This window comes from Prinia subflava, chromosome Z (assembly GCF_021018805.1).
Source record: "Prinia subflava isolate CZ2003 ecotype Zambia chromosome Z, Cam_Psub_1.2, whole genome shotgun sequence".
NCBI lineage: Eukaryota > Metazoa > Chordata > Aves > Passeriformes > Cisticolidae > Prinia > Prinia subflava.
In genome coordinates, this window is record NC_086283.1 from 3774024 (window position 1) to 3797884 (window position 23861).

The window sequence follows — 23861 nt, forward strand, 5'->3', positions numbered from 1 at the left end:
TAAGAGGCCTTATTATTACTGAAGCAACTCTAGCATTTTGTAATTTATGAATCAAAAGAGCACCTTGTTTCTCCCGCTTCTCTCTAATCTCCTGCATTAAATTGTGACTCTTGCTTTTGTGTTCTTGGTTGCCAGGTGCTGAAGGGCCACGATGACCATGTGATCACATGCCTGCAGTTCTGCGGGAACCGCATCGTGAGCGGCTCTGACGACAACACGCTCAAGGTGTGGTCAGCAGTGACAGGCAAGGTAAGGTGGCTGCTCTGCGGGGTTCCTTGGGAAGTGAGCCTCAGGTGGGGCAGTGGCACAGCACACATGCTGCTGTGCTGGCAGACCTCGCCGCAGGGTGGCCTTTGGTGCCTCCGGGGCAGGAATTGGAAGATGTAACAGATAAACACGCAGGTTGCCTTTTCCCACACAGAAACTCCTCCAGTTCAAAAAAGTCACCTTGATGGGAAATTGCAATGCTCCTCATGTTACCACTGGCATATATCCTTGTTCTCTTGGCAATTCTGCTCTATTCTTGTGGAGTCGTTTGTGACATGGAGTTTAAAGAATTTGGACAGGAACATTACTTTATCTTCCTTAAAGCTTAACTTAGGCTGCATTTACCCCTCTGGATCTCCTTTTCCTAGTTGTCTTCTAGCATTCTTGCTATTGTTTTCAAGTTTTTGCATTGGAGTGTTCATTTTACTGGCTCAGATTTCAAATACAGTTTGTTTTTCTTTCTAAGCTACTATAGTGCTGAGCCACAAAAAAAAAATTAACTTGCTTTAGGTTTAAATATTTCCTATTAAATTAGATCCAGCTCAGGCAGGAATTTAATAAGCTTCAATAATTTAATTCTGGCTTAGAGGAGCAAAACAATATGTGCAATCAAAAAGACAGTACTGAGCATTTCAGTCATGTTAGAACAACACAGCTACTTAGCTCACAGGTTTTGGGGTTTTTTTTGATGTGACAGACTGACCAAGGATGTAGAAAAGGCCTTGTGGAAACAGTACTTTTTCCTTTTAGACTGGTATTGTGTGCACTTAGCTTGGTTTTAATGGTATAGATAAGAAGAGGACAGCTGCTGAGGATAACATGTTTAAGATGTAAAAGGTATCCACTTCATAATGTGGAAGCTGAATGTATTCAGCATTTGTCATTGCATGCCCGGAAGATCCTTGAAGGGATTGTTAATCCTACTGTGGGTAAGAATAAAATTAAGAGCCATAGGCAGCCTCACCCTGCTGCTGTTGGCTTCCCTACAACAAACTGTCTAATGAAGGATCCCATCATGAAATTTACATCTGTTTTAATTGAAAAGGGCAACCTAAACACAAATGAAAAATACTTTCTTTGTACATACCACACTCCCAAAAGCAAAACATTCCCTGGAATATATCAAATTAAGCACAGTGGCATGACTTAACAATTACTGTTGAGTAATTTCTTGAAAATAATTGCAAAACCTAGTGTGGCCATTTAACCCCAAACCAGAGAGCCAGAAATTGTGTCTGAAAGATGGAAGCATACTATATCAGCTCTCATGCTTACTGATGCTGAAGAATAAATAAGATAAAGAAACCCTAAAGGTTGGTTTGTGCAAATGAACATGACTAAATAATTCCCTTGACAGATGTAAGCCCAAAATAAGGATTCTGTGTTCCTACTGCTTTAACAGAATGATTTCTTAAAATATGAGTACATTGGACAAAATAAGAAAAAAAGAGAACTGTAGAAATGAACACCAGCTATGAAGTGAAAAAGATGGATTAGATAGCCATGTATTAAGCCAGGAGCCAGTAATTGCAGAAGAAAAATTGCAGTTAAAAATTGCAGTTAAAAATTGTTAAAGAACAGGAAATTTATGCACAACAGAAAAGCAAACCATTTTCAAGGATGCTAGGACGAACAGGATATTAACAACAGGAATTACTATACTGTCACTGATGCAGAAAAAATACCTTGGAAGAAAATTCATTTGATGGAAATACAGCATGCAATGATAATAGAATATTTCAGCAGAAACTTGTGCTAACTACCAAAGTTATGTTTTTTCTTATTAGAGTTGATTCAGATAATGTGTATTTGATCTTTTTTCCCTAAAGTAACCTTTGGCTTAAAATCAGTGCATTTTCAATAGGTATGATCACAAGGAGAAGATCCAGGACAGGACAGTTAGAAAGCCAAAATGCATCAATTTCTAAATGGAGTAAACCAAAAGACTGGGTATTTAGGATACACTATCTCAGATAAAAAATACTGGACTGCGTCAAGAGGAGTCAGCTAACAGTTAAAGGAAGGCCAAGGCAATTAATGCCACTTAGCATTAGATTACAAAAAAAGAGATCCTCAAACTACTTTGACCTCTTTTCTCGTGCAGTTACAGGTTTGACTGATAAAAATAATGATGCAGAAGTAGATGGCTCTGTGCTCTGAAAGACTCCATCCCCATGACAGAACTGAAAGAAATAGAATAATGCAAAAATCAACATGGCACATATTTAAATGGGTTAGAAAATGGGTGATTATAGAGATCATGTTGTTAAAGTAAATGCAGAATCTTCATGGAGTATCTTTCTAGAGGAGCCTTGCAAGGATCTTTCGTTGTCTGTGCTAATTAGCATTTATTGCTGCCTGGTGGGAAAGCATATATAGTCATTACTTGTGGGGAAAACAAGCTGGAAGACAGAGACAATCCATTGTTCTGGGCCGACAGGGGTTTTATAGAAGAAGGCGTGAGCAAACACTGTCTGTACATGGTGAGAAATCATGTCATACATTTGGGATCAGAGAAGGGAGGCTGTCCTTACGTAGTGTGGGATTCTCTCCTGGGCAACAGTGAAGTCGGAAAAAGGTCTGAAACATGGTTTTGCAGGAGTGATGCTGTAGCTGTGGTTTACAGAGTATGGTGTTTTTTGGATAAACAAACAAAAAAATACAACAAAAATATATGGTTTATAGATCGGTGGTAAAACTACCAAGTGTGTGTTCTCTCCACTTCTAATACACTTCAAAAAGCTATTGGAAATCTTGCAGTGACTCAGAAAAATGCCAGGAAAATGACTCAAGGCTGCAAAACATGTCCTTGTATTGAGAAATTTGGAAAGACAGCTTAGTTTGTCAAGGGAAGGATTACAAGAAAAAATCCTTACAGTTGAAGTACCAACAACTGAGAGAGAAACTTGATGAATTTTTTTAAAAAGGGGATTTTTTTGTTCAATCAGAAAGAAGTCACCAGGGGTCTTCTGGCTCTTGCTATGAGAGCCAACTCTTACCTCCAAGATTGCTTTTTCTTAAAGTTTCCATTCCCCTGTGTCAAAAGGGTAACTAAGGAAAATGTTTCTTTTCAGTGTTTGAGAACACTGGTTGGGCACACGGGCGGAGTGTGGTCATCACAGATGAGGGATAATATCATCATCAGTGGCTCTACAGACAGAACGTTGAAAGTCTGGAATGCCGAGACCGGGGAATGCATCCACACCTTGTATGGACACACCTCCACCGTGCGCTGCATGCACCTCCATGAGAAAAGGTGAGGCTTTGTGCAGAGCTGCAGCCACAGCCTGGCCCAGCATTCGCATGCTTGTGCTCACAGAAAATGCTCCTGAAACTTGGGGACCTCATCCAGCACCGAGTGAAACACAAACCAGGCAAAACATAACCCAGCACGAAGGAGGAGATGATTAATAGGAGCAGAAGCATAAGAATATTAAATGAGGAATTCAAAATTGAGTCATGTACTTCAAAAAGTCACAGTCTGTGTTATTTCAAAGCTAATTCTTTGTTACACCATGATCCAGTCTCCCACGCTGAATAATTTCTTCTTTTGTCAATGCTACAAACTTTACTCATTTTACCAAGAACCTTCTAAGTATTGTTACTTAATACTAAGTATTTTATTTAAATTTTAACTGATTAGAACATAATTTTTGCAGTACTAAACCATATCTTGATTCAACAAACATTGGCAGAGCTCTGTTACTTGGCTGTGGTATGGAGCTGTTGACAGAGAGATTGTTTGATTGCATTTCTTCTTTTTTGAAGAATGATGAGGTTTTCCTATATAAATTCCATTAATGTTCATCCCATCTAATTTCTATTATTGCCTAAAAAACCTTATAGAAGTATAAACTGAAAAAAAAATCAAGCAGAATAATTGTTACTTTACTAAAAGTGAAATTTCTAAAGATCTTTGTTTTATTTTTTATAATTAGTCAACTTAGTTATTAAAACAGAATGCCTGTAGCACTGGCTGGAGCTCACTATGTTCCTAAGCTTTCATGGGTAAATACAACAGTCCACAGAATTTCTCATGGCACTGTTTTGCTGTTCAGGAATGAAGTGCCTTTTTAAATACTAATTGCTATTTATATCAAATAGACAGATGTGAGGAGGTGAGTAGAGTGAGAAAGAAGAACACTCCAGTCATTTGAGACCCCAGGAAAACGTCACACCAAGCCAGAACTTTGGTGGCTGGTGCACCAACTCTATCTAATGTCCCCAATTCAAACTCAGAAGTCCTTTGTAGCCAGGTTTGACTGCTGCAGAACCTTCACGTGCAGTGCTCAGAACCGGGGGGTTTTCTCGTTGCTGCAGGGTGGTCAGTGGGTCTCGAGACGCTACGCTGCGAGTCTGGGACATAGAGACGGGCCAGTGCTTGCACGTTCTGATGGGCCACGTCGCTGCAGTTCGGTGCGTTCAATATGATGGCAGAAGGGTTGTAAGTGGTGCATATGATTTTATGGTCAAAGTGTGGGATCCAGAGACAGAGACCTGTCTGCACACACTGCAAGGGCATACTAACAGAGTCTACTCGTTACAGGTATGTGATTTTTATCTGCTGCTTTAGTTTCCTTAAGTAACATTTAAAGTCAGTTTATTTCATTTTGTTTATTAAGTTGTGGGTATGTAGTACAGAATTATACAGACTACAAGAACGCAGAGGCATCTGTGATAAACCCCTCTTCTATTTTGTTACACTAATTTGTCCTAATTTAGAAACTGAATTTTTTTTTTACAGTAGCATTTTTTTAAAAGGACCCAGTACAGTAAAGCCCAAATCTCTATACCAGCAAGTTATGTTGTTTTGGGGATTGATGGGTTGTTTGGTTGAGATTTTTTTTTTTTTCAAATCTTGCAGGTATTTTGGAGCTATGTTTTTGCTTTCCTCAAGAAATTCCAAACATACTGTTTTAAATAAATCAGAGGATACAGCAATTGACAGTGTGCCAAAACCCCTACTGGATTAATGTTCTGATTTATGGAGATCTGTTTATCCTCATTTTCTAGCCCCATCTTCCAGTTTAAAACTATAATTCACAGTAAGGCTGAACCTAAAATTTTAATGATCCTATGTAAATCTCTAGCTTTCTACTTCGTCTTCTCTCAGTATAGGCCAGATATATGCGTGAGGCATTTCAACAGCAATGTGTTAATGTAGGTGCGGGTTATTATGGTGCTGCTTTGTGGCATCTCTTTATTGCCTACTAGTTACCCACAAAGCTGGCAAAGATACACACAGACCTCATGTCTTGGGTGTTCTTACCTTTACAAACCCAAAACATCATCTTGTTCATTCATACAGTCAAAGCATCACTTCCAGGCATTGAAAGGCAAAAGAAATTAATTTCATGCTTGTGCCTGTTCACACCACAATCTGGCAGGACTTGAAAAAGAAATCAACAAAGACAGTTCAAAATTGGGAAATGGTATTCAGCCTGTAACTGCTGTGGTTTGTGACTCAGAAAGCGAAGCTCAGTGCTAGAGACATTTTTCATAAAGTATTTCATATCTCCCCATAATACATAAAATATGAACAAAGTTCCTAATTGGTTTCCTTTCCCAAAAACATGTAGCAAAATTTATCAAAAACTCCAGCCCTTCACTTATATTCATAAGCTGAGAAGCGTTTTCTAGACAAGCAGCAAGCAATTTAAAAATGCTGTACTACCTACCTACCTCTCAAAAATGTTCTGAGGATTTTCTTTGTGTGGTGGGGCAGTTTGGGAACAGATGTTATTCTAACTTATCTTCACCACTGGCTCCTGTTTTGGCTTAAGAATATTTATGTCTTGCTCTGATACTGTAGTAATAATGGATCAAATAACTGGGTTGTGTTACACATTGATATGTTCTGAAACAAGTGGGAAGGGGGTCGGGGAGGGCAGGCTGGAGGCTACAGGTTCTTACAGGTCTGGAACAGAAAGATTCTTTAAAACTGCCTGGTGGCTCCTGCCCTTCAGCCTGAAGTAGCCCCAAACAACAGAAGTCCCATAAATAGAATAATCAGATGGAAAAAGCCAGCCCTCCATGGCAGGTTCTACTATGTCTCGCTATTTCCCCATGTGCAGACCTAATATTTTCCAGAGATTCTTATGCAGCAGTTGAAGACCACTAACCATGCTGAATTTTCTTACTCTTTCTTACCTGCCTTCGCAGTAACCCACAGATTCTCCAGGTTCATGGATCCTGGATGATCATGGATCATCACTGATCCAAACCATTGTCTGTTTTACTGCAGCACCATCAATTTCTCTTGATACCCAGCCTTAAACATTTCTTTCTGAATATCTTATGAACAAGGGAATATAATTACCTTGTAGGAAAGGGGGAAAATAGTTCAAAATATGTTATATCTATCAGATTTAGTTCTTTGTAGAATAGAAAAATACTCTCTAGTGTTCCCAAGTCTGTTGGGCTACTTGGAAATCCTTGTCTTTTCATCTGAAGTCAGATTATTTCCCATCCTCTGTTGAAAGCAGGTGACCCAAAAGAGGGTCCAGTCAAAATCTTATCAATGCTTGCTAGAAGTGAAAAGGGTTTTTTATGGCTTCCATTCAGATAACAGAGGGTCTTTTTTAGTGTATTTTCACCAGAAATGCAGTGCGTACAGCAGATAAGCAGTCTGTGTGCCAGTCACTCTCCATTCTTTTGAATCTAGGTGCCATGCCCACCCGTGTCTGACTGCAGAGATCTAAGATACTCATTTTCTGTGGGTCTTACAAAAAGCAGCAGCCCCAGATAGTCGAGTTCCCTTAACTGGGTTTGTTGCTTGCCTTATCAGGTACCTGTCAGTCCATATGGACAAGTAGTGCCAGATTGTCATAAATGTAACCAAGATTCCTGTCCAGCCTTCCTTCTCCCAGGCTGCACCTGTACCTTCATTCACTCCACGCCAGGTTCAGATCTTCACACTTTTCACTTGACTTCTACATTCTTTGCCTTTGGTCAGTTTTACTGTTTCAAATGTCACTCAAATCCTAATGAAAACAGTAAATGCCAGAACTCTCTGAAACTCTTTCTGGTATCTTATAGTAATCTGAACAAAGTCATAGTATCCCTCCCTCAAATTTGTCTACCTCTCTGTTAAAATACAACCAAGACATTTGCTGTTTCACACGGCTTTTTCCTCCATCATGGAAAAAAAATTATACTGGTTAAGATGGTTTTCCCAGAAATCTGTATTTGCTGCTACTTACCAAATTACTAAGGGCTTAAAAGTTGCTTGTGGAAATTGAAGTTAGGCTGATTGATCCTTAATTCCACTATCCCATCATCTCCTTCAATAAAGGAAAGATTTGTATTTGCCATCTGAAACTTGTCTGTCTTCTATGGGTTCTCAAAGATAGCAGCAGATGTCTCTGAGACTGTCTTAAACCAGTTTGCCTTATGTGATTTTGTTCCCCATTCTAGCAAAAGCTTGGACTCATTTGTCACTGGCATTAGTGCTGTGAGCCTACGCTCACATGGCTGAGGACTGAGACAAAAAGAAGTTAAATAGCTGGCCTCAATCAGTGTTTCCTTCCCACTGAGGATAAATGAGGGGTTTTTTGGCCTTCCTCTTGGTGTGATGTTTTTGTTTTGTTATGTTTTCGGCTGGGACTTTTTTACACAATAGTGAAATGGCTCTTGCTAATTTTATCTTGTGTTGTGCTCTGCCTTTCTGGTTTTGTCCCAGTGTACTCTTTTATACACATCTATTGATCTAGTTTCTACGTTTTGTACAACTCCTTGTGGTTTAGCCAAGTGGGTCTCAGTAATTTACAATACTTCCTATCTTTCTTTCACACAGGATAGTTTGCATCTTTAAGAATGTGCCAACTGTCCTGAACTCTTCTTCCCCTCAGAGAACAGATACATACAATCCTTATGGGAAGGAAGTGTCTGGTTTTTAGAGTATTCCTTCTTGAAGCCCACTGGTTTTATTCTACTGCTTTTTCCCTTTTTTGAGAATTCTGGACTCTTATGTCATTGTCACTATAGCTCAAGTTATTTTCCACCTTTCTATTCTCTACATGGTCAGTCCTCGTGGTCAAAAGAATCTCATAACTTATCCTGTATGCTTTCCCTACAGTGACTAGAAAGTTACACTTCCTTAGTGCACACATTAGGGTTACAAAATAGCTAAATTCCACATTTTTCAATTACATTTCCTTTTGTTTTCTTATGTTGTGACTTTTGTGTAGATGATTCTGGATTAATGTTGTTGTTGTCCTGTTGTTTAAGTCCCTCTGACTTGTAAAAACAAGATTGCCTTTTTAACATCTCCTTTAGGAAAAGTACTTTCTCTTACTGTTGCACACTGCAGGGTAGTCAGTATCTGCCGTGTTTAAAGGAATGTATTGCATTTCAGTGGCTCAGAGTCTCTTTTCAAACCATGTTCCTCAAGAGCCCACGTCAACTTCAACAGAAAATTGCACTGACCATTAAGCACCTGCAGTGGTATCAAACGTGGCCATCTCTACTGAGTTCTTACTTTGTACTGCAGTTTCTGAATATATATAGTATCTAACTTTGCATTTAGTGAATTAAATGCTTAATTGCCTTCTTTGTAAGGTCCTAATATAATTGTTTTATAAGTTTTGTAATAGATTTACCTTTCTTGTAGTTTGATGGTATCCATGTGGTGAGTGGATCTCTTGACACTTCCATCCGAGTTTGGGATGTGGAGACAGGCAACTGCATTCACACTCTAACAGGCCACCAGTCACTCACAAGTGGAATGGAACTCAAGGACAATATACTTGTGTCTGGGAATGCTGATTCTACAGTCAAAATCTGGGACATTAAAACAGGACAATGTTTACAGACATTGCAAGGTAAGTTTAAACTACCTTCATGTAAATCAAGCAGCCTACGGTGACCTGTGCTGCAGATTCTACTTAAAAGAACTTGAAAATAATCACGTAGAAAGAAACAAGTACTGACCACTTAAAACTTAAATATTTTTCTGATGACAGCTGTATGATCTTTTTCTAAACTAGAAGAACAAAATGTATTTAATCTAATCTATTCAAATCACTTGCCTATTATGAAAGGCAGATGGTCTGGACTGATAGCAATTTGCTATGGGTATATTATCCTAATAAGCCACAGAAATATGTAGGAAATTACATCTCAAAATAGACAGTCAATGTATTTATTTAGGGGTCACTTGAATGTTTCAAAGCCTACAGTTTAATTGGATCGGGAGGATCAGGAGGCAAAGTACACTGTCTGTTGCAATAAATCAAGAGATGCAAGTGGAAGATGTTTTCTTTATTTCAGTAAGAAGAAAGATTTTTTTTTTCTCCATGTTGACAGTTGCCACTCCAGCATCATGCACACAAACGTATGGTTGTGTTTCTCCCCATAAAAAAGGTCTTATATCATTCTCATATATCATATGCAGCAGTGCTGGCTGGAGCAGAAACTTTAATTTCCCTGTAAAGCAAACTGCTGCTTTAACATATATATTTATATGCCTGCATATAACTGTCAGTATTTACTGATGGAGTAATCTCATAATAACACTTCAAAGGGACTTGGAGACAAACTCTTACAGCAGTCACCTCATTGTGGATGGTTAAGTTAATTTTCATGCATGTCCAAGTGCACATTTGCCCAACTGCTGATACACAGCACAACGAGATCACTGAAACAAAGAAGAAAATACTGGGGGATTTTTTTATAGCTGCCTTCACTTTTTGAAAGCGTGGCAAGGCTTCTGTACCTTTTAATGTACAAACCCAGGAGCTGTAACAGATAGTTCTCTAATAGTTCTAATAGATGGAAAGAGCTGTATGCAAATAGCAAGGTGTTTATTCTAGATGCAGCACTGTCTGACATTGCTTTCTAATTAATTACAAACAGAAACGTTTTATTTACTCTTACAGGTCCCAACAAGCATCAGAGTGCTGTGACCTGTTTACAGTTCAACAAGAACTTTGTAATTACCAGCTCAGATGATGGGACTGTAAAACTTTGGGACTTGAAAACGGGTGAATTTATCCGAAATCTAGTCACATTGGAGAGTGGGGGAAGTGGCGGCGTCGTGTGGCGAATCAGAGCTTCTAACACAAAGCTGGTGTGTGCAGTCGGGAGCCGCAACGGGACTGAGGAAACAAAGCTGCTGGTGTTGGACTTTGACGTCGATATGAAGTGAAGGGCAGAAAGATGAATTTGTCCAAACATGTAGACGATGTTCTCCTTTCCCTCCCCCCTGAAAAAAAAAGAAAAAAGAAAAAAAAGAAAAAAGAAAAAAATCCCTTGTCCTTGGTGGTGCAGGATGTTGCCTTGGGGCAACAGATCCTAAAGACCTACAGACTACGAAGGAGAAAACAAAGATGACAAACTATAACTGACAAGAGAGGCTTTTGCTGTCTCGTCACATAAAAAGGCTACACTTTTGACCGGGGCAGCTTTGCAAAAATCCAACTTTAGAAATGAAACCAGGTGCAATTAATTTCTTTACTTTCCTCCAAATGCTCCTTGAGCAATTTGGAGTGAAAAAAAAAAATGTTACAGTTCTTGTTAACAAGTTATTTTACCACAAAGATCTTGAAATAAGCTGCACAGGTGAGCCTGCTCGTGCACCCCTGGGTCCCGGCAGCCCCTCCGAGCAACGCGCTGTCCCTTAGCCCCGCTCTGAGCAGGGGGTTGGACTGGACCCTCTCCAAGGTCCCTTCCAACCTCCACGAGCAGTCACTGGTTGACTTTCAAAAATTAAGAGAGCATCTGCAATGAGAAAAACAAACAAAAACAAAGAGTCCATTCCTAGTATGGAAAAGCTAAAATATTACTGTGAATTATTTTGTACAGTTTTATCAGAGCTTTTTCTTTTTTTTCTTTATTCTTCTTTTTTTTTTTTTTGCCAACCATTGCCAATGTCAATCACAGTATTAGCCTCTGTTTAATCTATTTACTGTTGCTTCCATCTACACTCTTCAACACATAAGTTGCTCTGAGGTGGCAAGTTGTCCTGGGTTTTGAGAGTCCTCTGATGGATTTAATTCGCAATGCTGGTGCTAGAAGTAGGTCTTCAATTATGGGATTGTTGTCCCACCCCTGTACTGTATTCCCAGTGGCCAAACTTATTTATGCTGCTAAATGAAAGAAAGAAAAGCAAATTATTTTTTTTTATTTTTTTTTCTGCTGTGACGTTTTAGTCCCAGACTGAATTCCAAATTTGCTCTAGTTTGGTTACAGAAAAAGACTTTTTGCCACTGAAACTTGAGCCAACTGTGCCTCTAAGAGGCTGAGAGTGGAAGAGTTTCAGACAATTAAGAGTGAAGTTTGCCTGCAAATAAAGAATTGAGTGTGTGTGCAAAGCTTATTTTCTTTTTTCTGGGCAAAAATTAAAACACATTCCTTGGAACAAAGCTATTGCAGCCTGTTCTGTGGGGAAATTTTTCTTTGTGAGGGCTGTGGTGAATGGAATGAACATACATTAAAAAAAACTGACAAAATTTTTAAAAAATATTATAAAATACAAAAATTAAAATAAAGTTGCTGGTCAGTCTTAGTGTTTTACAGTATTTGAGAAAAAAACAACTGTTACAGTTATTGCTGGGAGGAACTGACAGAGCAAAAACTTAAGTTTTTGTAAAGATGTCACAAGCAAACAAAATGAGAAAAGAGAGTCAAATGGTTTGCCTCATTCTCCAAGAGCCACAACTCGAGCTGAACTGTGAAAGTGGTTTAACACTGTATCCTAGGCGATCTTTATTCCTCCTTTTTTGTTTTTGTTTTTGTTTTATTTATAGTCTGATTTAAAACAATCAGATTCCAGTTGGTTAATTTTAGTTATGTAACAACCTGACATGATGGAGGAAAACAACCTTTAAAGGGATTGTGTCTATGGTTTGATTCACCTAGAAATTTTATTTTCTTATAACTTAAGTGCAATAAAATGTGTTTTTTCATGTTAGTATGTCTCTTTATTTTTTATTTTCTAGTTATTAATTTAAAGTTATATATCCCATGAGGGGTAAAGCAGGTCAAGTTGCTCATCTTACTGGTAGATGCTAAAATATGTCTTGGGACTTTTTATATAACCCTTCCACAAACAGGTGTGTGAGTGTCCTCTCCTTCAGTTGCCATGTAGGACTTGTCACGTGGGTCTGGACAAACATGCAGGAAAGACATTCGCTCCTTCTCACGAGGAGTGTGTCAAGACCTTGCTCTGGGGGGAGGCAGCTATAAAAAGCTGCTAAAGTACGTAAAACTTCTTCTGATAGCATCTCGTTACTGCATCTTAAATTGAAACCTGATGTTTATTATTTATGGATTTCAATCAGTTGATTGCAGTTGACAGCAAAGAATAAATCCATAAACACAACTAAAATCAAAGTTAGGATTGTAGGAGAGCCTGAAATAAAGCTTCAGAACAAATAATAAAGTAACATCATTCCATGTCAGTCCAACAGCAGCTTTATCAGAGCCCTGAAACCAAAGTCATCATCTGTCGCAGAAACTTAGACTTGAGTGTCAGGTTCTGTCTCAAATCTCCTTGCTCTTCTGTGTAAGCATTTCTTTCAGGGCACAGTATTTGCTTGTTTGTGACAGTTTTCCCCTGTAGAAAGCTGTCATTAAAAACCAAAACAGTAGAAGAGAAAATGCATGGATGGAAAAGAAAAATATTTATACACATACACATCTATGACTATATGCAAACAAAATTTGATTCCAATCCCTACATTATGCAAAACATGCAATGGTGAAGGATCATGCTTCCATCTGGCCTCTAGAGATTAAAAAGCCATTCGAACTGACTGAGCAGCTCCAAATTGTAAAAATCTGTTCCTTGGGTTGGTGCTTAAGGAAAAAAAACCTTGCAGTAAGCACTGACAGTATAAAAGCTGTGATTTTCTCTTATTTCTGTAAAAACAAAGAGTTAATCCTTTCCTAAAATGGCAGTGAACGGCTGCCAGAACGGTTGCATGGTTCTGCAGGCCAGGACTCCGAGCCCTCCGATGGCAGAAGGTGCGCCAGCGTGGGCTGAAGTACTTGTGAGAGAGGATGGAGATAGAAGGGTAGAAATACAAATATTTAATGCTGTGAGGAGAGCAACAGCTTTTAAGATTATGTCATTTTCTTCCATGGTTTGTAGACATTGCAACAACATGTTTTCAAAGAGTAAAGGTGCTGGCCTGATGGTGCAGGAGGATGAGATGTTTCTGACTAACGTTGTGCTTGAGGGCAGGAATACAAATCTGGGCGGAAGAGTGAACTGACAGAAGAGGGAACCTAACAAATCAAAGTGTACAGTCAGTTCAAGTACATTTTAGGCAGCCAATATGACCAGGAGGAAAATGTGCTTAACCAGAATTGAGAAGTTTTCCTGTTGACAGTGTAGTTCCAGCAGTATCTAAATGTTCAAATGCATAACTTGAACTTGTTAAGCAAACCATATTTTCAGATTCCTTCATCACAGATTTAGGTTCAAATAAACTATTGGCTACAAAGTCAAGATATGATTGACTGTTACATTAAGTAAAAAAAACAACACAGTACTTAAAATATTTTTAGAAAAACTTTTCCCATTCAATAAAACAGCTTTACGAAGTTAATTGTGTTAGTGCTTTAAAGACTTCTAATTTTGTAAAGTCTGTTTAGGTTTGTAGGAGTTGCTTATGAGCTATCTAAACAACACAGCTCAATAAGCAGAAATTTTGTGATTTAAGTGACAGGATTTCAAAGATGGGCCTGTAGTAAACACATTACACGTAAGAAACTGAGCAGTTTCTCTGTACACCCCCCTTGTGTTGATGTACTCACCATAATATAGCTCACAACTTAAACTCTGCTTTGGCAACACATGCTCCAAGTCAGACTGCTTAGGAAACATCTTCATTCTGTGTAATTAAATTTTGATTTTAAGGTGGGTGGAGTGTTTGGGTGGGTTTTTTTTTTCAATAAAAACATTTAAGAATACTTGTAGAAGACTATAACATCTTTATGCACTCAATACACAGGCACTTATTGAATCCAGTGGCTTAGTCATCATAGGCTATGCCAAAATGCTGCAGCTATCCTAGAGAGATAGCTGCAGTGATGTTTCAGGCATTTCTGCTCTCTTCATGCTGATTCCCCTTTTAGTTTTAGCCCTAGAAAGAGCTTTCTTAATTTCTCCTGTATGTGAAACCAAGTCAACAAGATTAAGATTTTTTTTTAATGTAATAATTTTAATGGACCTTGATTTTGTCCAACAGTAAGTCAGAACTGATATTTCCACATCCTCCAAGAGCCTGTTCCTGTGGTCTCAATCTACTTATTCAAGAGATAGGACCAGACATTTAACAGCTGTGTCTACACCAATTCCTAGTTCGGATCAGCAGCTTTCCCAATAGAACACAGTGCTGCCTTGGAGACCACTAACAGGATTCCTTCAGGGTGTAACTAAAGCTGGAGGAGCTCTCCAGGAGCACACTCCAGGCACTCAAGCCACTGGGGGAGCATGTGGGACCAAACCAGAACTAGTACAACACCTCAAAAACACATTCATGTGGACATTAGCTTTTCAGGACCAGTATTTTGTAGTTGGCATTACGGTTCTGCTCCTACTGCACAGCACTAATTGCTGGTGTGGACATAACCATCAACAGATCCTCTCCCACAGCGCCCTTGGCTCCTTACTAATAATCAGAACCAGCTCCCATCCCAACAGAATCCACCTGATACCACTTATAACATTTTTGCCAAAGCAAAAACTCAGACGCCTTGAACTCTTTCAGCATTCCTATGGAGATGTTCTTCTAATCAGCTTGTGGAATCCCATAAAAAGAAATGCAAACCTCTTAAATCAGTCTGGTCAAAAGCGTCTACCAGTAAATCAACACCTGATCATTCAGAAAAAGAAACAATGAAGTTGTGCAATTGTGCAGAAGAGCCAAATAACAATAATAGTAATAATAATAAAGAAAAACTTGCCAGTAATGACTTTGGTCAGTCTGACAAACTGTTTATCACTTAAAGGGTAATATCCAAGCCATACCAACCCCCAAACCTTTAATAAAAGTGGGAATATTATTTTCTTGCCTTCTTCTGCCATTCTATCTATAATCTTGATCCCTGTCACTGTGCAAAGATACACATGCTGTGGAATGACGTTTAGCATTTTATGATGATACATGATGTTTATGATTATGCACAAACTATATGGTCTATTTGATATGCACAAACTATATGGTCTATTTGATAAACACCAGACTTCACCTAAAAATGGCATATACAATTTTTCAAACACCTCTTCAAGCATTAGTGCAGGTTTCTAAATACAACAGATGTTTTTACATAAAAGCTGTTCCAGCTTCCTTCTGAGACAGAAGAGTTTGACAAAACCAGTAGCAACCAAAAAGTCAGCAGCCAGTCCAGGCTCTTGCTCCCTGCTGAAGTTGCCCACTGGCCCAGCAGCTGCAGCCATACTTCAGGGCAAAGAAATGGTGCATTGTGCTACCAGGAGCATGAGCTGCCAATGGGGAAATGCTGCAGCACTCGGTGAGACTGCAGTTGCCTAAGAACCAATGGCTTTATGCCCATGTGCACTGCATTGCTCTAGCCCAGCTGGGAAAGGAGAGTCCTATAAAATCATAACTGAGCTAGGACAGAATCTCCCCAAGAACTAGCGATGGCAGAAATCATTAATCAAAGCACTTGCCAGTCCAGCAGTGGTTCTAAATTACAGACTGAGACTGGCCAAAGGCATCCTTCAACTCTCCTTTGTCCTCACGTCTGCCTCGCTTAGATGGAGCCTCAACTCCCTGATTCCTACTGACAAGCCGATCTTGTCCAAATTTATGTAGTAGCAAAACTTTTGGTGAAAGATAAGCGTTTTGTGCTCTGTGCTGCTGGAATCTACCCTGTACTTTTTGCCACTTAATGCACAGGGACACCACAGCCTCGAGTCTAACACTGAATGCTCCAAGGTGTAGTGAATGGAGATGAGAAGACATCATTCAAGAGTGAGAGATCCATCATGAGTGTCACTAAAATGATCCCCAGAGTCTAGACTGAAAAAACTGTTCTAGACCTTGCTCAATTAAGTAAATTTCAAGGTGATCTCAACTTTTTAGTTTACCAGTAATGTCTGAAAAATAAGCACATCCTAAGAAGTTTCACAGTTTAAGCAGATTCATAAGTGTTGTCTCCTGGAAGCTGGTAGAGGTCATGGGTCTAATGACAGCGAAAAACATGGAAAGTCTGTGTAAGCTAGATCAGAAGTGAATTCAGGTAAGGGCAGATGACAGCAATTTGGGGCTTTTGGGGGGCAGGGTAGGGAGGTTTCCCAAAAGATCATAATTTTACATCCTACAATGGCTACTGTGGGGTATTTCACCATTGTCATCAACAAAGCACAGGAGTAAGATTTTTAAAGAAAGCTGTTAGTTGGGCTGCCCTGTAATTGAGGATATGACCAATGCTGTTAGCTCTGGCTCACCTGAACTGCTCTTACCTGGGCCAAACTGTTTGATGGGAAGACGAATTAAATGCCCCCAGACCTCCTCCTTCTGTCTAGTTCCTCATGTATGAGACACAGTTTTCGCAGCCTGCTTCGTGCATTATTTGAGAGTGCTTCCTTCTTTTACTTTAAAACAGGAAACATGGAATGTAGAAGATCCAAAAACTTCAAACGCAGTTTCCATTGCCAAAGGAGTCGCATTTAAACTCAAGTTCATTCTCTAGATTAAATATTCAAATCTGACAGTGTGAGAAGATGCTCACAACTTTGAGAGGATTGATGATTTCTAAGGGACAGAAGGATTCAGACTATGGTTGTAAATATCAGTGTGGTAAACTGAACAGCACCACTCTTCCTAAACTGGAGTTTTATTTTGAGCTCCTCAATTTGAAATGAATTTCTAGCAGTATCATAGCTTTACAGATAGACAAAGATTATAAAACTTGTTTCCTTACCTTACCCTGACAAACAGAAAATCTGAGTACTACATTCCCCTCTCTTTTCAAAATGCCATTCTCTTTTAAGTTTCCTGATATGTTTCAGAGCTGATTTTAAATGTTCACATTATAGTTTGGAATAAGGAAGAACTCAAAAGCTGCAGACTAGATAGGGCTCAAAAAAATGTTCCTTCAGACAGTTTGCTGATTTTTGTCTGCTTTGGTGTATCTCCTGTCAGTTCTCAGTAGACAGACATGTTTCAATTAACTAATATCCACATTTTCCCAAATAAACAAGTTCTATAGAAACATTTTTCTGTTGGTATTTCTATTGCCCACTTAGCACACACTTTTGGCATGCACTGGATGCTCGCTACCATCCTGCTGACAATTGCAACAATTCAAATACTCCAATTTCATGCAAAACAACACAGTAACATGATATTCCTTGTGTCCATCCTTCAGTCACACGGTTTTAGATTTCAAACCCACAAACTGGTATGTGTGGATTTACCTGTTTATAGGCAATCATTTCTGAGCAGAACCAGCTCTTGAGGCCTCACTGTTTATCACTGTTGACCATATGGCACAATAGGTACAACCTGGACAGGTACAACCTGAGGCAGGAATGCTTTGTGTGAGGTACCACTAATGTGTTCATCTTGTAAATGGGATATGGCTCCACTAAGCCTATAAGTCTCCAATTTGATTTGAAAAATTCAAGACTTTAGCCTAAATTTAAAAAGGCTCAAACATATATTCATATATATTCATTTCTATATATACACATTCTCATCTTGGAATACTTAGAGCTTTACATATTTAAAAAAAAGACTTGACAACTACATAATTTTTCTGTTTTCCTCTGTTTATGCCTCTTATTTTCTCTTCTCTTTGACACTCGCACTTCAATTTCCTTATGTTTCCTTTCCTCCTTTGTCCTGTTCCCTATGTTTTTCTTTTCATGTTTTACCATTCATGTCCCTATTTTCCAGATTTTTTATTTTCCTCATCTTTCTCCATTTGTGAACATCTCTGCTTTGAACTGTCAGAGCCAGCTCTCCTCTCTTCTTTATTCCAAGATCTGAGTTGGCGAGCTGAAGTCTTTTTCACACCCCTCTGTGCATACCAGATATACAGTAGATATATAAGCTAGATGAGAAGCAAATATAGAGCACTCAGAAAAATTCATCTATTTTTCTGCATCTGATGTTTGCCTACCCATGGTCCACAAATAACTCAAATGGTCCAACAGCAATGGGATCGTGCCCTCTTGAGCACAGACTGGTCTACTACCAATCTGACAAAGAGCTGAGCAACAAGCATTGTCTAATCCAATATTCATCAAACATTCCTTATTCTGCTTTCTGACAAAATGTAGTATTTTATTTTAAAATTATGTTTTCTTGCTTCTAAGGAAATCTAGTATGTAAAGATAATTTTGAAAATGCTCCTCATTATGAAACATAGGTAATACACTATTTTCTAAATCTGTTACTTTTGTTAACAAACTTTTAGAAGATTCACATCTGGACAGAAACTGGTCATCCTGACAGATGTCCATTTCATAAAGCTCTGTATAATAAATAAGAATTTGAGGCTGCAAACGAACCTATATTCCAAATTCAACAATGGTGCTGATATTCCTTCCGGTACTACCAACACAGCACAGCTGGGATAACACGGTCTGTCAGGAGATGTTAGGAATAATACAGAAACCATGTCTGAAACAATCTAGTGCACATTGCTCACTAATTCTTAATATGCACTGACAGCATAAGCAATAAAAGCTCCAGAGCCAGCGTAGGATGTGACTGCGGACCAGGTACACTATCGTGATGCTGCTGAGATTTTACTGTTCTAGTGCCACAGTATATCACACTAGAAAAAGTCCCAGACATCCAGCACTTATCTGAGACTTGGCTTCTGCATTGTCTTAAACCAATGTAACTCAAAAGGCTAAGCAACTATTAAGAAGTACACAGTGTCCAGAGCAACGAACTCAATGGATAAGACATCCTCATCTTTGCAGAAGAAAAAGCAGCCAAACCAAGCAAACAAAACCCACACTACAACAAGAAGCTAAACCAATAAAACTCAAGTACCCATATCTTTTATTTCTTTGTTTCATTTTGTCTTAATGATACTGTTAACAATTGCAGGTAACCGTCTCTCCCTGTAAGTGTTTTCCCACTCAATACACAGCCCAAACTGGGTATACCATACTCACAGATTGTATGGCTGCATTTACTCAGTGAGAAAGATAAATATTATTTGCTACACAGTGGGTTTTTTTATTATTTTTGCTTGTTCTATGCAAGCATTTTTCTCTTGCTTGTTGTTTTACAAAAAGCAGAACAGCAACCACTGTACATTCCCCATAGCTTGAACCAGGCTGACAATACATGAGCATTCCTGCTCATCCTTTCCAGGCTGAAGGATCACTGGATCAGAAAAAATAAGTTAGAATTAGACAGAGGTTCAAAGTTCAAAAAGCAGGACACGTGACAAGCATTGTATCTCAAATGCCTGAGGTGCAGAAGCCTTTCCCACTGACACCCAGATGAGTACCTTGCACAGCTAACGGGAGCCACCACAGCTGACAAAGGCAGCTAAACCCAACGGGAAAGGGTGCAGAATCTCTCCCACAGGCTTAATGAGTGCACCAGAGAAGAAAAGAAACATGATGATGTTGGGTCTAACATCAGCATATTCTGATTTGCTTTTGGAAAATCCAAAATCCACACGACACCCCCATTATGCAATCTGATTTATCAGCACAAGGCAGATAAAATTGTTGTGACAAGAAGACAAGAGTTTCTTTAATCTTTGACTTTCTAGACAAATTATCTCTAATTAGTACCTGAGCACAGTTATTTACGCACACAAACCAGAGCTTAAATTTTCTGCATCACAGAATCACCCTGTTCCCAAACACCTGGCCAGCAGAAGCACACACAGATATCCTTCCTGCCACCAACCCTTCCCTCCAGGCTGGCCCCAGCCACCACACACCCAACAGTCCCTCTATAAAAGGATCTTTATCTCTCTCTCTTCATGGCTGTTTTCTAAAAATCCAGGATATTGCCCATAAAGATTCTTCTTCCTATCACTTTGGCTTTCAGTAAAAGCAATAGAAGTGAAACAAAAGACACTGCCTCACAGGCAATTAGTAGCCATGTGGTAAACAGGAAGAAATTACCCTAGTCATAAAATAAATGAAGTGACAGTAGTAATATCTCATGGTAAACCAAAATTTACCCAACCTACATTTTAGGACACTTCTCCTGTAATTTATAAGAGGCTGGAGACAACTAACTGAAGTTCATGCAGTATTTTTTTCCTTTCCAGGAGGGATGGCTATTTCAACCCATTCTTACAAAATGTGGATAACCTATTTTCAGTATAACCCTCATCTCTCTGCCAGCTCAGGATGTCAATTTTGCACTACACTTGGAAAGCAACGTGGTTTTCTGAGAGCCATTCCTGTTTGGAAGCCTGCTGTGGGATGTGGTGCATCCTCTGACGTCTGTGTTTGGTAGCAAGAGCATCCCACTTTCTACATTTCCATCTCACATCTTAGGCATTTTCCAGCATCCCAATGTGCATTGAACAGTGAGCAATTGAGAGTTCAAGCAAATAATGTGCAGGAATGGATAATAAGCCCCTAGGAATGCAACCAGCTACAGTTATACTCCATGGAGGTTAGAGGCCCAATTCTTCATCATTTAAATCTGATGTTGAAGGAATTCATAGTGCTTTATCCAACCTACTAATTTGCAATTTTACTGCAAACAATTTACAATCAAATGAAGTGAAAGCTAGAAGCAAAGAGTACATTAATGACCTAATTTTCCTTTTGCATTTCTCTTCATTTTATCTTTCAGTAAAGACCAATCTTTAAAAATTGGATAATTGGCCAGTAAATAAATACAAAATTTTTCTTTTAATTATTAATGCATAAAAGCTGAACTGTTGGTATGAACTGCAGTATTGTCTTCTGCTGAGGACGGTCCTGTATGACCAACCTCCGGCAACAGAAATTGGGATAACGACATTATTTTTCAGACTGAAAATTCATACTCTAAAAAAGTAGTACAAAAATGCATCACAGTGTGTGAATAAAAATGTAGTGTTCTGAGCTAGATATATGCAATTTTTAAATTATACAGCCATGTGCATGCTAAGATGCTTCCTAAAAATACAGTAACTATTCTGTCAAAAACATAGCAGGAATGTCAAAGCAGCTTTTGCAATACTCTACTAGAACTTTCTCTATACCAGGTGCAGCTAAATCAGTGACTTATTGGGGTTTTTTAGGTTTACAGGCTGTCTAAAGGCATTGGTCAAGCACCAAATCTCAGCCTGGGGGAAGGAGCTAGGGAAGGTGGTTGTTTCAAAGGACAGTGGGCAGTCTGAGCCTTGCTCCTACAACAGACTCCCTGCTGCCCTGTGGAACTGACTCTAGTGGTGAGTTGATCTGCTGAGACAGCTGGAGAACTCATGTTTTTAGAAACAGTTAATTTTTTTGAGGTTTGGGGAGGTGAGCTGGCTCAAGGGGGTCAGTTAGCTGCCAGCACAGGGGAAGGAAGTGGCCAGGAGCAAGGCAGGTCTGCCTCTCCCAGCATCCTGATGAGATGCTAAAACCTCACAAAACACTTAGGCTGATACCTCAAAAGGTGTCAGGGAAAGCCGAGATGCTGCACTCACCTCAACTCCTGCCATTCCCACATCTCCTGTCTCACTTATTCCCATGCTCACCCGACACTCAGGCCCCATTCAGATTGTTAAACCACTCTGGTAACAGTAATCAGTCAGGTCAGCTTACGAGCACGTCCTCTGACCACTTTAACCATCCCAGCAAACATCTGTGATGTAACACTGGACCACACTGGACCAGACTGGACTGCTTTCCTTAGAGAAGTGATCAGATGTTTTGCCTCAACTTAGTTGTCCATGCCTAGGCAATTAGCACACATTGAACAGGGACCTGTGTGCTGCTGGTAGGGAAAGAAAGAACACTTCTGGAGGAAATAAAGAGACCTATGCTCAAGACACCACAGGCTGTGCACTCTCAGCACTACCTTCTGCAGAGGAGACAAATCAAGTACCCATAAACTAAACTTTCAAATCCATCTCTGTGCTCAGCCCTGCTCATTTCCATGATGCTGCATGGAAAAGCAGGAGGCTGCTGGAGGGGCAGAATCCCCACATACTGCTCAGAAGGTGTTCAGCATCTGTGGCGAACCCCACCTGTCTCACCTCCAACTGCAGCTGCACCGTGTCTGCTCATTATGAGCCCAAAGGAAATGCACAGCAAGAATCCAAGTTACAGAACTTGATCCCAGCATGGAGGAAAAAGTCTGAGCTCAGCCTAAGATGCGAAATTGAAAGATATTGAGACACAGAATTGGGTAGAAAGCTGGGCCTGGCCCAACTTGACTGAGTAAGGTAAATCAATGTGCCATCAAGGAGAGAAATGCAGCACGGTAAAAGGAAGTTTGGATTGCAGAACACACCCTGTCCAACGGCTTGAAATGAAAATCCTTTCTTCTTCTAGCTAAGCAAACACAGCACAAAGCATATGACAGAAGCATATGACAGAACCCCAAGGTGCAACAAGCACTTCCCATATGCATCCTCCTAGGCTGACAAAAGAGGCAGTGAAACCTGTACAGCTGAATCAAGCATTAGCACCCAGAAAGAAAAGAGTTTTATCCCAGGTCTTGCTGGGCTGAGAAAAAATGAACTGAATTCAGATAACTTGAGCAGGACATTAAACATGGGACAGACTTGACTTTCAACATCCTGATACCTGTCAAATAGGCTGAGTTATTTTCAGGACTGAATCATAAAATGGTTTAGGTTGGAAAGGACCTTTAAATTTCCTCTAGTCCAACCTCCCTGTGGTAGGCAGGGGCATCTTTCACTAGAACAGGTTCCTCAAAGCCCCATCCAACCTGTCTTTGAACACTTCCAACAAAACTACATCCACAACTTCACTAGGTAACCTGTTTCAATGTCTGACCACTCTCATCATAAAAAAAGGGCTTCTTTATGTCAAATCTAATTCTACTCTTTTTCAGTTTAAAACCATTGCTCTTTGTCTTGTCACTACAAGCCTTGGTAAAAAGGCTCTCAGTCTTTCATGTAAGTCCCCTTTATATTTTATTTCACTACTGTTCTTACTGGAAAATGCCTTGAGGAATAGTGTATTTACAGAGACTGGTAAAATAACGCAAATGCCTTAGAGTAAAGCAAATCCCACACCACAACTTAGGGAAGGCAGCAGTCTCAGCTACAGATATAAAGAAGATACAACCTGAAAACCATAAGCAAATGCATGAGATAGCTATTAAGAAAAGGGACATACTGTATTGTGCAGGATCGTTCACCCTTGTGCAGGAGCAGCCAAGTGAACAGCAGCTGCAATAAAGGCGAGCAGGGCTCGTGAGCTGCCGTGGAGCTGAGGCCTGTGCCCTCCTAAGGGGGAGCACTCAGGGAGGCAGCAATGCTGATCATTAGTTCTCACCACAAAGTACTTGGCAAAGACGGGAGGAACAGGAAGCTGCAGTTTTAAATTAGGTTTTGCACTCTACTACTCATCTTTTAGCTGCTTCATGGTGATCGAGCCTTCCAGAGCAAGGCAGAGGAGCTGAAAGATGGCAACTGCCAGTGGCCCCAAGGCTCATTACAGCAGTCACAGGCTACCATAG

At 39.7% G+C, this 23861-nt stretch overlaps 1 protein-coding gene across 2 annotated transcripts in view; it reads left to right on the top strand.

Moving 5' to 3' along the window:
• LOC134564110 (F-box/WD repeat-containing protein 7) overlaps window positions 1-12178 on the top strand; it is a 177495-nt gene extending 165317 nt beyond the window's left edge. For both annotated transcript variants that reach the window (XM_063422750.1, XM_063422751.1), the window contains 5 exons: window positions 136-249; window positions 3342-3523; window positions 4588-4813; window positions 8879-9089; window positions 10146-12178. In XM_063422750.1, coding sequence (XP_063278820.1) covers window positions 136-249; window positions 3342-3523; window positions 4588-4813; window positions 8879-9089; window positions 10146-10414 — 1002 coding nt within the window. In that variant the 3' untranslated portion in view covers window positions 10415-12178. The remainder of the gene's footprint in view (window positions 1-135; window positions 250-3341; window positions 3524-4587; window positions 4814-8878; window positions 9090-10145) is intronic.
• Window positions 12179-23861: the final 11683 nt, after the last annotated feature.